This window comes from Ammospiza caudacuta, chromosome 1, assembly GCF_027887145.1.
Source record: "Ammospiza caudacuta isolate bAmmCau1 chromosome 1, bAmmCau1.pri, whole genome shotgun sequence".
NCBI classification, from domain to species: domain Eukaryota; kingdom Metazoa; phylum Chordata; class Aves; order Passeriformes; family Passerellidae; genus Ammospiza; species Ammospiza caudacuta.
In genome coordinates, this window is record NC_080593.1 from 68,685,611 (window position 1) to 68,700,086 (window position 14,476).

At 42.8% G+C, this 14,476-nt stretch overlaps 1 protein-coding gene across 1 annotated transcript in view; it reads right to left on the reverse strand.

The window, feature by feature from the left end:
• Positions 1-14,476, reverse strand: part of BMP6 (bone morphogenetic protein 6) — an 88,190-nt gene that overhangs the window by 19,311 nt on the left and 54,403 nt on the right. Inside the window, exon 2 of the mRNA XM_058800439.1 lies at positions 6,376-6,568. Within this exon, the coding sequence (XP_058656422.1) occupies positions 6,376-6,568 (193 nt within the window). The remainder of the gene's footprint in view (positions 1-6,375; positions 6,569-14,476) is intronic.

The following is a 14,476-nucleotide window of genomic DNA, read 5'->3' on the forward strand; positions in this document are numbered from 1 at the left end:
TCAGTTTAGCTGTCCTGAAGAAGCAAAGCCACCTGTGGGCCAGAAGGCCAGGAGAGAGGTACACAGCCTGTAAGAGTTTCTTAGAAACAAGGAAGGAAATATGAAGAAATGCCAACCTACAAATGAAGTTGGTTCCATGGTGGAAGAGAAGACCAGCAGCTGGGCACTGATTTGCAAGGACTGAGAGCCAGCAAAGGAAAAAAAGCACAGAATGGAGATGTTGGGATATTGTGGAGGAGGTCTGCAATTCAGCATAAGGAGGGGAAAGTCATCCTGGATGCATCCAGATATGGAAAAGCACAAGAAGGAATGGATAAGCTCAGCCTCGCACCTCCACTGCTCTGTTTAAAGAGTAACCCAGTGCTGAAAAGGCTGTTCTGTAACACTGCGTCTATTGCCTCTAGCAGCAAAGTCTCCTGGGGCAGAGGGTTAAGTCCTCCAAACTCACCAAAGTGAAACCCAAGTTTCAGAGCTGCTTCTGGCAAAGGAAAATCAGAGCCTAGAACTAGAAGACACTGAGACTATGGGAGGTTCAACCTACAGGTCCATGATAATGCCCAGTAAACTCAACACAAATGTCTGGGTGCAAAGGTGTGCCAACCCATTCAGCTTAAATTCTTGAGCTTTAGGGATATGAGGAATTAATATTTTATCAACTGGAACAGTTAAAGCGAAGAAAAAAAATCATCCCAAGTCATAGGAATAAGAATTATTTTTTTTTTTTACTTTTTACTACAATTCTATAAGGAAAAGGGGCATTTCAGCTGTAGTGACAGCTATAGTACTACACTTCAGAGTTTAAATGCAGCTTGAGGCACAAAGATGGGGGAGAGGACAAAGGGGTAGTATTTATCTTTCTCCATTAAGTAAAGAAATAAGGCACTGATATGGCATTCTTTAGTTTAGATAGAAAATGCCAGCTGGTTATGGAACCAGTATGGTTCACCCAGAATAACTCTGACTTTTAAACTGCTCTAAACCAACCAGCCTAAAACACAACAAATCACATACCCACAGTGGGAGCTGAACTGAGATGCGGACAGATGCCTCTCTATAGCATCATGGAAACAGCTCCATCATATACAAATATATGCACACTATATACAAATCTGACCCCAACTTGAAACAGATTGATGCTAGCTTTGTCATTTGTATTACACAACCCATTCCAAAACCCAGTCGAGGAGGGTTATTTATTTTCTAAGCTATAAACACTGCAGTTGAATCAATTTGCCCTTTAGATTAGAAGCTCGGATCACATTTGTATAAATATCCTGTTGCAAAGAGGAAGACTTTATTACCACTATAACTGGCAGCTAAAACCAACAAGCGCCTTAACCCTTAAGGAATTGTGTTCCGTAGAACAGGAACATGGTCCCCAGGCAGTTGCTCTGCAGGGCACATTTATGTCCACACGTGTCTTTTCATGTAGGAGGAATCTGCCTGACCATCATGTTCCCATATTTCATTCTGGGTGCAAACGAAACTGTTTAATAAACTGACCATTAACGTACCGTATCTTCCTTTGATCACTAACACAGGCCACTGTGTTTTTCATAGATCAGTTGTTTGGACAGTGTGGGAGTGTTTTGAGGTCTGCATTAGCAGGATATTTACACTTGAAAACATACTGATGATCCAAACCAAGGACTAACATCTTTGATCAACCATAAACTGCCTTCCCTAGTCCTGACCTGACACGTCTCTGGGTGAGGGCATGGAAGTTTTGAGAAAGAAACTGTTTAAATAATGATCGGTTTTCAGGGACAAACTCATTTCTTCCCTTCCTTTGTAAAGGTCTTGTTTACATGGCATTCCACTCCCAAGAGGTACCAGAAATCACAGAGGGCTTTTTCTTCCACAAAATCAGTCCTGCACTTTAGACTCAAGTCCAGGTGCCAGGTTTAGCTGTGTGTTAGTACCACACAAGGGAGGAGAGTTGAGGCTGTGTAGCTCCTGCCTGCTGAAATTAAACAGTTTGCCAGATACAGCCAAGGTGGGACAAGCACCTGGAAGCTGACAAAGCTGACACCACTTACCTTCCTAAACTAATGTTTTGGCAAAGGTCCCTGTTTCCTGCATGTTCCAAAAGAGGGGAAAAAAAAAAAAGAAGAAAAAGATCCCACCCTAGTGTTCAAACAGCCCAGTCTCTTAAAACTCTGGGGGGCCAGAAGCTGAAGGGCAGCAACATCCGCCAGATGTGTCACCCATTCCCTCTCCCAGCATCAGCCCCTACAGCCCACAGCCTGTTCCAAAACCCAGCCATCCCCCTTCAAAGCGAACCAGATGTCACCTCAGCCCTGCCTGGTGAAGCCTCTTCTCCACACAATCCAAAAGGCATACCACTGATGGCTGGCCACAAGCTTGACCCATCCATCCCAGGATTTCATTAATCACCTCGCAGCATCCCACTGACAGCTCCAGCAGTTTGTGTTATGACAAAATGTGGCCATTAACCATGGTTTGGTTAAAAAACAAAAGCTTCATTTCTAGGCACTATTTTTCTTACCTTATGAAAGGGTGGAAGGAATGGGGAGATGAAAATATTACTGACACAAGTGGGTCAGTATTAAAAATGTTTTCTTTTTTGAGAGAGAATGTACATAGACCACACGGTCCTCAATGTGAGTTTCACTGCCTCTAGCCCCCACAAGTATATTTTTCATATTTCTGATGGGACAAAGTCACATCTCTGCCCAGAGGTTTTATGCTATTTCAATCAGCATTGATCTCTGATCATTCATGCTCTCTTTCCACACATGTCTGCCTAGAAGACAGCCTCAAAAGGGCCCATGTAGTCCCTGATATTAGCCTTGTCTACAGTGGCAAAAATCAGTTTGGTAATTCAGTAACTGGCAGAAGTTTTAGCCTCAGGCTTGGTTCCATTTTTAGCCATCAGGGAGCAGCCAGCAATGCCTCACGAATCCATGCAGCAGCGCACATCTGGGCTGGAGTCACACGCTCTCGCTGTTACTGTCCAGATGAGCTTTTTTTTCCCTTTGCTCAAGTAATACTGAATTAAGCCACTTCATTACACTTAATTGGAGCCAAGGGATATTTCCAGGCTCTGAGCTTTGGTGAAGATTTGTATTTACTGAACATTTGTCTTATCTCCTGCCCTGCCAAACTTGTTTCTCTGATAGAAGCAAGCAGGATCCTTTTTCTTTATATTCCTCCCCCAGAGGTGCATGCTGCCTTTCCCTTGTAGACTCCTGGTTTAAATCCATACATGCCAGCTACCCTCTTAAGAATCATTTGTGCCCAAAAGTATTTTAGGAGCTACCAAAAATTGCCCCAGACAACTGTTAACCTCATAAACACCACGATTAACATCGTGTCTTTGTCTTTGAACTTTCTCTGCAGAATGGAAATCTTAACTGAGCAGGCACCTTCTGCAGCCCTTAGAGATTAATTGTCCTGACCAGAAGGAATATATGTCAGCACAAAAAGATGAAAAAAGATGTGACATCGACTCCTCTCTCTCACCTAGCTAGACTTCAAGATCTTTACAGATCCTCCTCATGCAATAAAATGTCATAAAATGTCAGGAAATATCAGGCTGTCATTCAAAACCATTAATCTAAAGGAAGTGTGACCCAACTTTTTTTAATAGTTTTTGTTTTTTTAAGTCAAAGGCAGCTGTTATTTTCTGGCTCATAAGATGTTTTCTAAAATTCAATAGAAGCCTTACAAATATTTAGCAAGTTCCTTTAAAACCAAGTGCTTTCTTTTTCTTATAATTTAACCTGCCAGTGTTCTGATCTGGAAAAGAGAACACGGTATTCCAAATTAATCCACTGAAACAAGAGGGGAGAAAAAAACATTTTGGACTTTTTCCCCCCAGTAAAAGCAAGTAAGTGAATGGATGACCAAAACCTATAATCCCTCAAATAATATAGTTTCTTCAAGCATACCAGAATAATCTGAGGCATTTTCCCTCTCCATACAGAGATATTAGCAAGCAGCTAAATACAATTTTTTAGTTTTGTTTTCAAGAATATTTAGAGGCCAAAGTTCACCCAGGTCACCAGTGAGGGTGAATGTTTGTAACCAATGTAGTCAGACCGCCACTGAATGTAACACTGAATATGCAATATGCAGTTTCTATGATCTTAACTCTTTTAGCATCTGCATATTTTTAATATAAAGAGGACAATTAATAAATATATATGCACTTTTTCTTACAGATAATATATATAAAATAGAAAGTCTACAGCCTAAAACAGAAAGCTGTACAGAAAATAGAAGTCTATCCATGTATTAATAAAGAAGCACACATTTTCAAATATGATTTTATATTTTACACATACAGAGTCCTTTAAGCTGAAAGAAAAAAAGAATGGAAAAGGGCATGTCCTTTCTACAGCTGCAGGAATCTGTGAGCCACATCTTGTCCACCTCGGTGAGGATGATGTGACAAGTCCCACAGACTCATCTGAAGTACAAAATGCTTCAGCCAAACGTCTCCCTCCTTCCCACCAGTAAAAGTAAATAAATAAAGCAGGAAAAGAAACAAAAAGGGAGCCTTGAGGGACCGGATGAGTCAGGGGTTAGTAATGAACTACAGACACTCATCCCTGGGTCAGCGGTTCACGCCCAGCCCCTGTCAGGAGGGACAGGGAATTGCTGGCAGCAGCCCGGGCCTGGAGGAAGCCTCGTTAGGATTCCCAGTCCCAGCGGCGGGATCCCCTCCGCATGGCCGCCAGCAACGGCAGAAGGGAATGGAAAGACCCAAAATACTTGGCAGCTCTTTGGCAGAAACCACCCTGGGGATCCCCACCAGGTGCTCCTGCCTCTGCTCTGTGTGTAGGGAGACCTCTAGCACCCAGGGATGCCCAGGACACACAGATGCCAAAGGACATGTCCCAGCTTCGCAGTGCAATCCTATTTTGGCATGCTTCTGGTATGGTGTGTGAAACAGAGATGCAAGGTCCCAGCATCATTGCTGCACACAGCCACTTTCAGAACAGAAAATTTCTAAATTTGTTAGGAGCAGGGTATACTAGGGGCCATATTCTGTACTTTATCCAATTCTTTATTCTCTTTCCCACATTGCTTGCTTGCTCAGTTTACTCTGAAAAAATGTTTTATCCACATAAAAGTTGACAGTTCTCCTACTCTGTGCCCTGCTTCAGTGACTGTCACAGAGCAGCATATCAATTTCTTACACAGCTGCTTGGCAGAGGTTTCCTTCCTGCTCCAGAGGTGGGATCTCTACTTCTGCAATCTGAAGCAGACCAACACTCGCCATTTTTTCTGCAGTGTGTCTCCAAATGAACAATATATCTAACATCTATGAAATCTGCAGGACTGTCTGGACTTTGATCAGTTCTTCAACTGGGCACTGATGTAACTAACATCCTAACCAGCATGCACAACACCCCAGGAGGCACTCCAGTAATCTCCAAGTTGAAGCACAAAGGGAACACTGATCTCCCAAAACCCACAATTTCTTCCCCATCACCTAAGCACCCAAGTATTTCTCTCTTTTCCCCAGAAGCCACACTCCCCACAGAACAACCACGAGCTATTTGATGTTGCCCTAAGAACTGCCAATCACCAAAGGCTGATCCCTCCAAATGGTACCAGTGGAAAGGCTGGAGAAAGAAGGAGCAGAAAGGAAAATGCCCATGAAGCCTTCAAAGAGAAAACAAATTGAACTATTTTCAAACACTGCTGGTTTTGATATTTTTTTTTTAATGCCTACAGCAGAGGAACAGTTACAGTCCTGACAAGTTTCGGTAGAAGTAATGAAACACTTTTGTACCACAGCATTACTCTGACATTTAATTGACCATGTATTTCCATCTTTTAGCCTTACATGATTCCTCCATCTGAAACATTACTCTTTTAAAATTAATCACTCCATTTACACTTGTTTGGATTTTTGTGTCACAGTTTCTACCCTGCCTCTCTCACTTTTCCTCTTCTCATTGCCACTGAAAGACCAGAAATTATTTTGTATCTGTGGTCAGCATGTTGAATTTTCTTCTGTTTTATTTACTTTAATATAAGTCCAGCTGAGAGCAAATCAAGTCTGAGCTAATTACCAGTATTTTTCAAACAGGCTGCTAGTATTAAGTTGAAAGGGGATATGTGAGTCTCAGTACACAACAGCAATGCCAGCAGCGCTTTAAAAATCTACTGCTTCTCAGCAGATTCTTTCTTTATTTAAAGACAAAGCTTGCAGCTAAGTCACACCCTCATTCACACCCTGCCATGCCCATTTCCCATAAGGAAAGGACCATGCAATAACATAACCCTGTTAACATGAACAAACCTATATTTATTTTCAGCCTTATCAATACTATTGCACAACCTCAGCCTTCTCCAGGACAGCAGCATGTGGCACAGAGCAAGCCCCCTCCTGCATACCTGTTCTGATGTTCCTGCAGCACCTGGTAGATGCTGATAAGGAAGGTTTGGTTTTTAAAGCTTCCCAAAACGCAGTCCTTGTAGATCCGAAACTCAGCAGCTGTGACGGCCTCGCCCTCAGGAATCTGAGACAAATTAAATTTGAATTCCTTGTGGTGCCGCTGGTGAGGCGTGAACTCCTTGTCATACTCAACTGCAGATGGGAAAAGGAAAGAGAAGCAAAAAAAAGGAACCATGACTAAAATTTAACAACAAAAGATTTCTACATGCTGCCACCTGTTCCTTCAAAAAACCCAAGAATCTTGTTTTTTTTCTCCAAAGATAGCCCTGGTGAGTGTCAGGAAAACTTATGCAATTAAAGCTTTTCAAATACAGTACTAAGTGAAGATGAATGTTCCTGCTCTCTAGCCAATTCCTTTGGGATTTCCTACTTTTTAAAGAAAAGCCAACTTTGATAGTGAAATATGACCATGCATTTTGCTCCTGTGCAAAACTCTGAACCTTGTGATCACTCCTGGCATTTTCCACCTGTGGCTCTCCAAGTTCTTTACAGCATTTCCCTAAGTCTCATAGCTCTCTTCCAAGCAGGGAGACATGTAGCTCCATTTTGCTTTAGCACACACAGGCACAGGCAGAACAAAGTGACAGCACCAGGTCAACCAATTCCCTAAGTGCCCTAACACATTCTGTTCTTCTGGTCTGTACACTAGCCATTGGACCATCTTTTGAGTGAATACAATTAACATGACATTTATTTTGAGGGTTAGAGCCAACCAGAGCCCCCTCTCCTTTGCAGAAACTTATTTAAGAAGGCAAGAGCTGAAGAGTGATCACTTTTAGTTTCTGGTCTTAGACCTCCTTGGGTATACCCTCAGGCACAGGATTTAAGACAGACACAAAGCAGAATTCCTCCTTCTTTAGGTCTCAGGATTTGCATTTTCTCTGTTTGAGGCTCCCTTTGCAAACTCTGCTTCCAGTCCCACTCTTGTATTACTTGATTAGATCTCAGTTTAGTCTGACTTTGATTAATTGTTTGTTATTTTTTCTAATTTTCTACTAGAAAGTGCTTAAAACATTAACATATTATACAAACATACAAAATTACATCTTCACAAGCCTGAGGGGACAAAAAGTAAAAACAAAAAGCCATTCCCACCAGTGGAACTGAAGGAGTGGATGTCACCATTACATTATCATTAGGGACATGATTACGTGCACAGGCAGCAAAGGAAGAACAGATCCCTTTGAATATTTGTCTTTGTGGCCACTTTGTGTTGCTCCCCCCTGCCCCCATTGAATACATCAGACTGCAAAGGCGTCCACAAGCCTACTCTCACAACATCCCCATGAGGTAAGCAGCAATGCCTGTTCTCCAGCTGGGATACTGAGTCACCGGGAGAGCGACTTGTCCAAGGACAGGCGGCGGAGGCTTGCGGCAGAGCCAGGAATGACAGCCAGCGTGCCTGAGGTTCGGCACTTTACCCACAGGTTACCTCCCTGAAGAACAGACATCTCCCAGCTGCTGGAAACAGCGCATGGAGACTTTCCCCTCCACCTTGCCCAATTGCCTGCTCCCCCTCATTCTCCAGTCACAGTTTTGTCCGTCCTCTCCCTTTCCTTTGGCAGCTCTTCCATGTGAGCTGCCTCATCTGGCTGGGTCCATGTCCTGGCTCCTCGTGAGACAGTTAGTCACATCCTTCTCTTTGAAGCTCACCTGGAAATCTTTTCTCCTCTGCATAACTGCTGCCAAGTGTTCTGTGGGACACCACACTGGGAAATGCCATGTTAAGGGCTGCCACAAGGCAAACAGGCAAATTCTCAAACTGCTGTCAGAGTCAGACACTGCCACCAATTTTGTTAGTCCTGCACTGCATCTGTCTGAGCAACTCATATGTCAAACAACAGACAAATGAGGGTGATTGGGATCTATGGCTTCCAGAAATGAGGTTGTGACACCCAGCACCTCCATCAGAGACTGCATCAAGGCCAATGAAGGTAACACACTCCATTCCAGTGCCACCAGGAATTACCTCTCTGGCTGTTGGTTATGGGTGATCTGGGCTTCCCTTTGGAGCACCTGCCCCCCCTGTATTTAATGGAGATTGATTCCAGTAATACTGGACTGGTTGGTGTCACTTGGATGTACGTCCTCTGAGAGAGGACCTGAGCTGCCCAATCCCTCCCCATCCTGAGGAGAGTCCCACAGGATGCACTTCCCAAAGGAGAGGAATCATGTACTTTGAGAAACTTGTAAGCAGCCAACCAATGAGAAACAGCGTTGGGCTGCTTGCAGCAGGACATGCCCCGCTTGGCCCATTTACTCACTGCTAAAAGACGAGAGGATGTAATGAATGGTGAGGGAATGTCTAAATCCAGGGGTTTGGAGAGGCACACGTATGAAGCAAGAGCTCTCGATTTAGAACTCGCTACATCCTTGCTCATGGGTGCAGTGAGCAGCTGAAGCCCACACCCCCTTCCGTGCTGTCACAGGGATGAGCTGACCTACGGGCGAGGTGCAGTGAGGCGGCTTCTCCCCAGGCTCGTGGCTGAGTGTGATAAAGAAGAAGCAGGAAGAGCAAGGGGAAGGACACAACCAGGATAAGCAACAGAACTCCATCAGAGTGCCAGAAAGCTAAAATTACACCAGAGACAGCAAAGGAGTCATTGATGCTTCCTGCCAGCTCTTGTCCTACATCCACATGTGATATGGTCTCTCCTTGCACACAAGAGAGCCTGGAGCTGTCCCACACAGCACAGAGCTCAAAATGAGCCCAAATATCACTCTTTGTTGTTCTTTTCTGACTTCAAGCTGGCTACAGTGGCCTGACCTCCACTCATCACCACAAAATGTGCAGTTTAAAAGGGATATAACCAAACTCTAGTCCTTTAAATCAGTATTTTCCCACAGTCCTCTCCTAAAACGTCAAATACAAGTCACAAGGGGAAGAAAAGCCTACCAAAACAACTACCACAGAGCATGACAAGTAGAAGCAGGTATGATGTTTGACTCCAATTACCCTTTCTCAGTTTATAACTTGCCTGATATATTCACAATAGTATTTTCCTGTTTTTTTCAAACTTTCTTCCTTTATCCCTGTTCTTACCCAAATACACCACACAATCATAGAAGCTGACTCAACTGATTACAGGGGAAACATTCAGACTGATTTCGTTATCAGGCTTGGCAGAATAAACAACCTGAAACACACAAACAAGGAAATCTTTTTTTAATCCTTCAGATTAAGCAATTCAGCTCATTCTGTTAAAAGAAAGGCAGATTTCTGTTATAAGAAAGAAATACTGCTAAGATGATGGTGTCCTCCTCCACTGGGATCAGTTCAGAAGCAGCCCAACAACATCACAGGATGGAAAAAAGCCTACATTAAGCTTGTATGAAGCAAGTATAAAAGTTTAATGACTTGGAAAGTTTTTCTGGCTATGTATCTTCCCATGATACAATGGAGGGTGGATTTTTTTTCTTTGTGGGAGTGGTGAGATATTTAAGTTCTATATACTCATTGTCACCCCATCAAGCTAATAATCAACTGTTTTCATTCAGCAAGACAGCTTAAAAATATAAAATGCCAACAGTCTTTCTCTGGGGGCTTTTTGGCCCCCTGGAAACACTTCATTTTTAACAAAGAAGTCAAGTTTTAGAACAGTAAAATTTGGAAAGACAAGATTCAAGCTGTTGGTTCCCAGGATTACCCAGTCAGGATTGCTATTGCATTACAATGCATCGGATGAGCTTGTATTCAAAGTACAGACAGCACACACCAAAATGCAAGGCAACAGCAAAAAGCAGAAATAATTTCTCAAGCTGCTTTCCCGTTATTATTTTTTCCACATGAATACATTCGGGTCAGTCTGACCGGAGATGTGAAATCCAAAGCTAATTTCCGTCTGACGATGGACATAAGAATGTCCCAACTGTGCAAAGCTCTTGCAGGGAAAATCAGGCAGCTCACAGCTGGGGCAGGTTGGAAGGTAGAAGCCCTGAGTGGTGTTGGGCCGCCGTTACCTTTTCCCAGAGTGCTGGCTGGAACGTTAGGACCAAGCCAGGCAGAACCAGTCTTTGTGAGGTCATGGCATGAACTACAGCCTATAAAACTCATCTTCATGGTCAGACTGTATTATCCCAAACATTACTATTCTTTTACTGGAGTAAGTCCTTGGAGGTTACAAATCCAGGCCTGCACATACCAGGGCAAGTTGGAAAAGGAGATGGCAAACAGACTTTAGCCCATCACGAGCCAGAGGGACTGCCCATTCCACCATGGGGGTCTGCCCCCATCCAGGCTGGTGGCTGCTCCTTTCCTTGCAATGCAAAGGAAGGTGTGAGCACTGGACATGGGACTCATCCCCGAGTTTTCACTAGAGCCCATTTCGGAACAGACTGCCAAAGCGTGCAGAAAGAGTTAACAGAGCAGCCTGCCAGTAGCTCTTTACATTCCCCTTAACAAATATTTTTAAATACTATACAAACACAGCACTATTGTTGAGCAGTTAAAAAGGCAAGAATGACAAAATTAGGGTTACTGTGCTTTTTAATTTTGTGTATTCTAATTCTAACCCAGTCTTACAATAGCCAATTTCAGCACAAAATGTCCCTGGTTTAAAAATAGCGTGCTGCTTACAATACTTGTTACTTTAAAAACACTGCACAGAAAAAAAAATTAATTGAGAAATTAACACATCTATTTTGGCAACTATACCATCCACTTCCATTTGACTATGTAGGGTGCACCTTGGACCAAAGGAAGCATAAGTCTAATGACAGCCATGGAAATAAGTTCTCCTTCTGCATTGGAATTTTAAGCATTTCTTTTTGGATCTAAATCAAACCAGTATGCAGAAATAACAGGTCAAGAGCCTTTCCTGAGGAAACACAATTTTCACTTAGAACAGCAGCACCAAGTATCATATCTGGTGATTTTCTCCAGTTCTCAGCTGCTGAGAAAAGTGTTAGGTCAAGTGTTCAGGTGAGAATTAAAATACTGGCTTAAGAAAGTTTCCAGTTCCAACTCTAATAAAACAAAGGCAAAAATACTAACCTAGAGCTCTAAAAGTAATTTTTTAAAAATAAATTTCCTATATAAATAATTATTATTTCCATGACAATGTGCCTCGGAGGGCACAGGGAAGGAGTGGGGTTGCAAATTAATAAGATAGGACTATTTAGGACCTTCTGCATCTGTCCTGACCCCAGCAAAGCTGAAACTGCAGAAAAATCTTTTGCACATCAAGATCTTTAATGGTGACTTGGTTTGCAGGGCCACAAGCTCCAGGAAAAGTAGCCAGGATTCACAGTCTACTTATGCAAAGTGAGTTTTGCATAAGTGTTCCTGAATTCAGGATTCAAATGAAAGTAGTTCCCTTTTATTTCTTATCAGCCTGTACACATGACTCATTCCCAAATAAAATGAGAAAACATCTGAAAACTGCAATTGCTAACATGAGATTCACTACCACATCTACATAATCAGCACAAAGGCAATTCCTCTGTATTACATCACCAATTTCTGCTCTAAGTCAACAGCATTTATCATATCTGGAGCAATGAAGTAGTGTACTATGCTTCAAATGCTTTAAGCATTACTAAAGCTCCAAAAGTCCCCTATAATAAATGGACCATGTACATATGTGACTGATCTACTGCTGTGAACCTACACTGGCATCACCAGAATTTCTTTAATATTGGCAGACAATAGCTTGCACAGAACAAAATTCATGTAAGCTTAATTTCCCCCTCCTTGATCTTGGTCCACAGTTGCAAGTTGCTTCTTTGGAAGAAAAAGAGAGTAAGAATGGAGGTTTGTACATCCAATCTGAGGGATGTCCAACTTTAGAGCAAGACTCAGTCTTCATTTGGGTCTTATAATTTGCCTTCTGTTTCACAGTGGATCTACATGGATGGGGTCTGCAGCGCATTCCTTCTACTCTGAAGAGATGCCCACAATGTGCCTGAAGGCTTGTTTGCGTTTTCCAAATCCATCAGGTCAATCTAAAAAAAGATACCAAGTCTCCCAAACAGTCCCACATCTCTGACAGATGATCACAACTGCAGAAGCATTGTTACTGTTAAAGATTAAAGCTGACATTTCTTCTTAAAATAAGCAGCATTTCCTAAACACTGTTCTAAAAACTGCAGAGTACAACCCAACGAGCACAATGTACCAGTTTAATATCTTCAGATAGGAAGGAGAGAAGACTAAAAGGCTTTACAGGTACTTTCTGCAGTTTAACAAGGAAACAGAAGTTACATTGCTCTAGGTGGACCTGCAGGTTCAAGAGCAGGTCAGCAGCAAAAGCAGATGTCTCCAGAAAGTAGTGAGGATGCCTCAGAAAAGGATCACTGCTGCCTGTTTTTCACACTTCCATGTATACAATGTGTGCCACTGTCACTTGGGCACCAAGATAAAGAGATAAATGGTCCATCCCACTGCAGTGACATCCTAAATCCACTATGGCTTATGGACAGGACTGATCACTTTCTCTCTACTGTAAAGACCCAAAAGAAAGCAAAACCTTCCCCTTTTCAAAACTATGATTTATTAACAAGCCATTTCACAGGTGGTGAGTAGGACAATTCTTTAAAAGTGAAGAAACTCAGATGAGACATTAAAATACAAGGTCTGAAAGCAAACCCTTCCTGCCCAACATGCACAAGAGGTAGGGAGATAATTTCTTCCCACCTTGGTCTCAGCCCAGCAACTTCAACTACCTTCTGCAAACACAGGAACTCTACACAGCCTCCTAGAATCTCCTAAAAAAAGACTGTTTCTTTCGTTTATCCCAGTCATGATGAGGGATTCATCACCTACACCAAGTCTGGTGCCCATTGCTCCTGCTGCTGCTCTTGTACATGACAGATCTTCCTAAATTCCCTCCTCCCCCTTCATCCATTTCTGAAAAGCAGAATGAGCAAAAATAACTAACTCCAAAAAGAAGCAGTCCCTCTTCTTCTCAGACATCTCCCCTGGATTTTCAGCACAGTATTCCAAACAAACTGACCAAGGTTTGCTCTCATGAATAAGAGCATGTAAAAGTTAGCTGCAACTCCCTGATGAACTTGTCCCACCATCCACAGGGGTAAAAGGCAGTTTTTAAACATAAAACAAGGTCAAGATTCCTACGGTTCAGTCTGGCATTGCACCATTTGCTGATCCCTCTGGGTCCAGCTGAGGTGGGTTGGACACAACAACCAGCTGTGCAACCATAAATTTAATGCAATTTTAACTCAATGCCCAGACACCTTTACAATAACATGAAGATTCAAGGCCAACAAACTCCAAAAGGATGCCTTCTTCAAAACAGCTCTAATATCACATCTGGGCTGACACAATATAAAGTGGAATTATTCCACTGGCTTTTGTGGAGTGATGCCAGTTTACAGCCAGTGAAGACCTGGCTTTATGCTCAATAGCTGTGTGTGCCAGAAAATAATGACTCAGAAAATAACCCATCATTAATCCAATCCCAATGTAATTATGGAGATTAAATTTAAACAATAGCAAATCTTTCTCTAAACATAACACTCTACAGAAGAGCTTCAAAGGAGGAGGGGTTTTTACTTTTGGATGAAAAATGCAACTGAGCTCTTCTTTGTTTCTTTGTGCTGGGAATCAAGCTGGAATCGGCTTGTAAAATCAGATTAAAATAGTTGCACAACAGTTTCCTTTCAGGATTCTTGAACCAAAGGCAGTCTAAAAATCAAAATAATGCCCTAATCAAATACATAATACCCATGGGACACCAGAAAGTACTAGAAAGGCATTTTCACATAGACGCCTTCTGCAATGGGAAGAGGCAGCAGTGGGGACCAGCCTTGCTCTAGCACATGATGGGAACAGCTAAAGCAAAACTGAGGTGAAGGAGAGCTCTTGGCAAAGTGCTCGGGGGACAGCTAAGCCAAGAGGCTGACTGCAGGCCACCAGCACCTCTGCCACCAGCACTCACTTTGGGGCTTCCTGGGCTGTCCCCTTTGAAATAACAGAGATTGCTTTGCAACTGCTTCCACAGCCGCCTCCTTCGTTCCTTCCCCGCAGCTTCCCAACACAAATGTTAACAAAGCTGGTGTTTTCTTTCCATATGCTGGCAC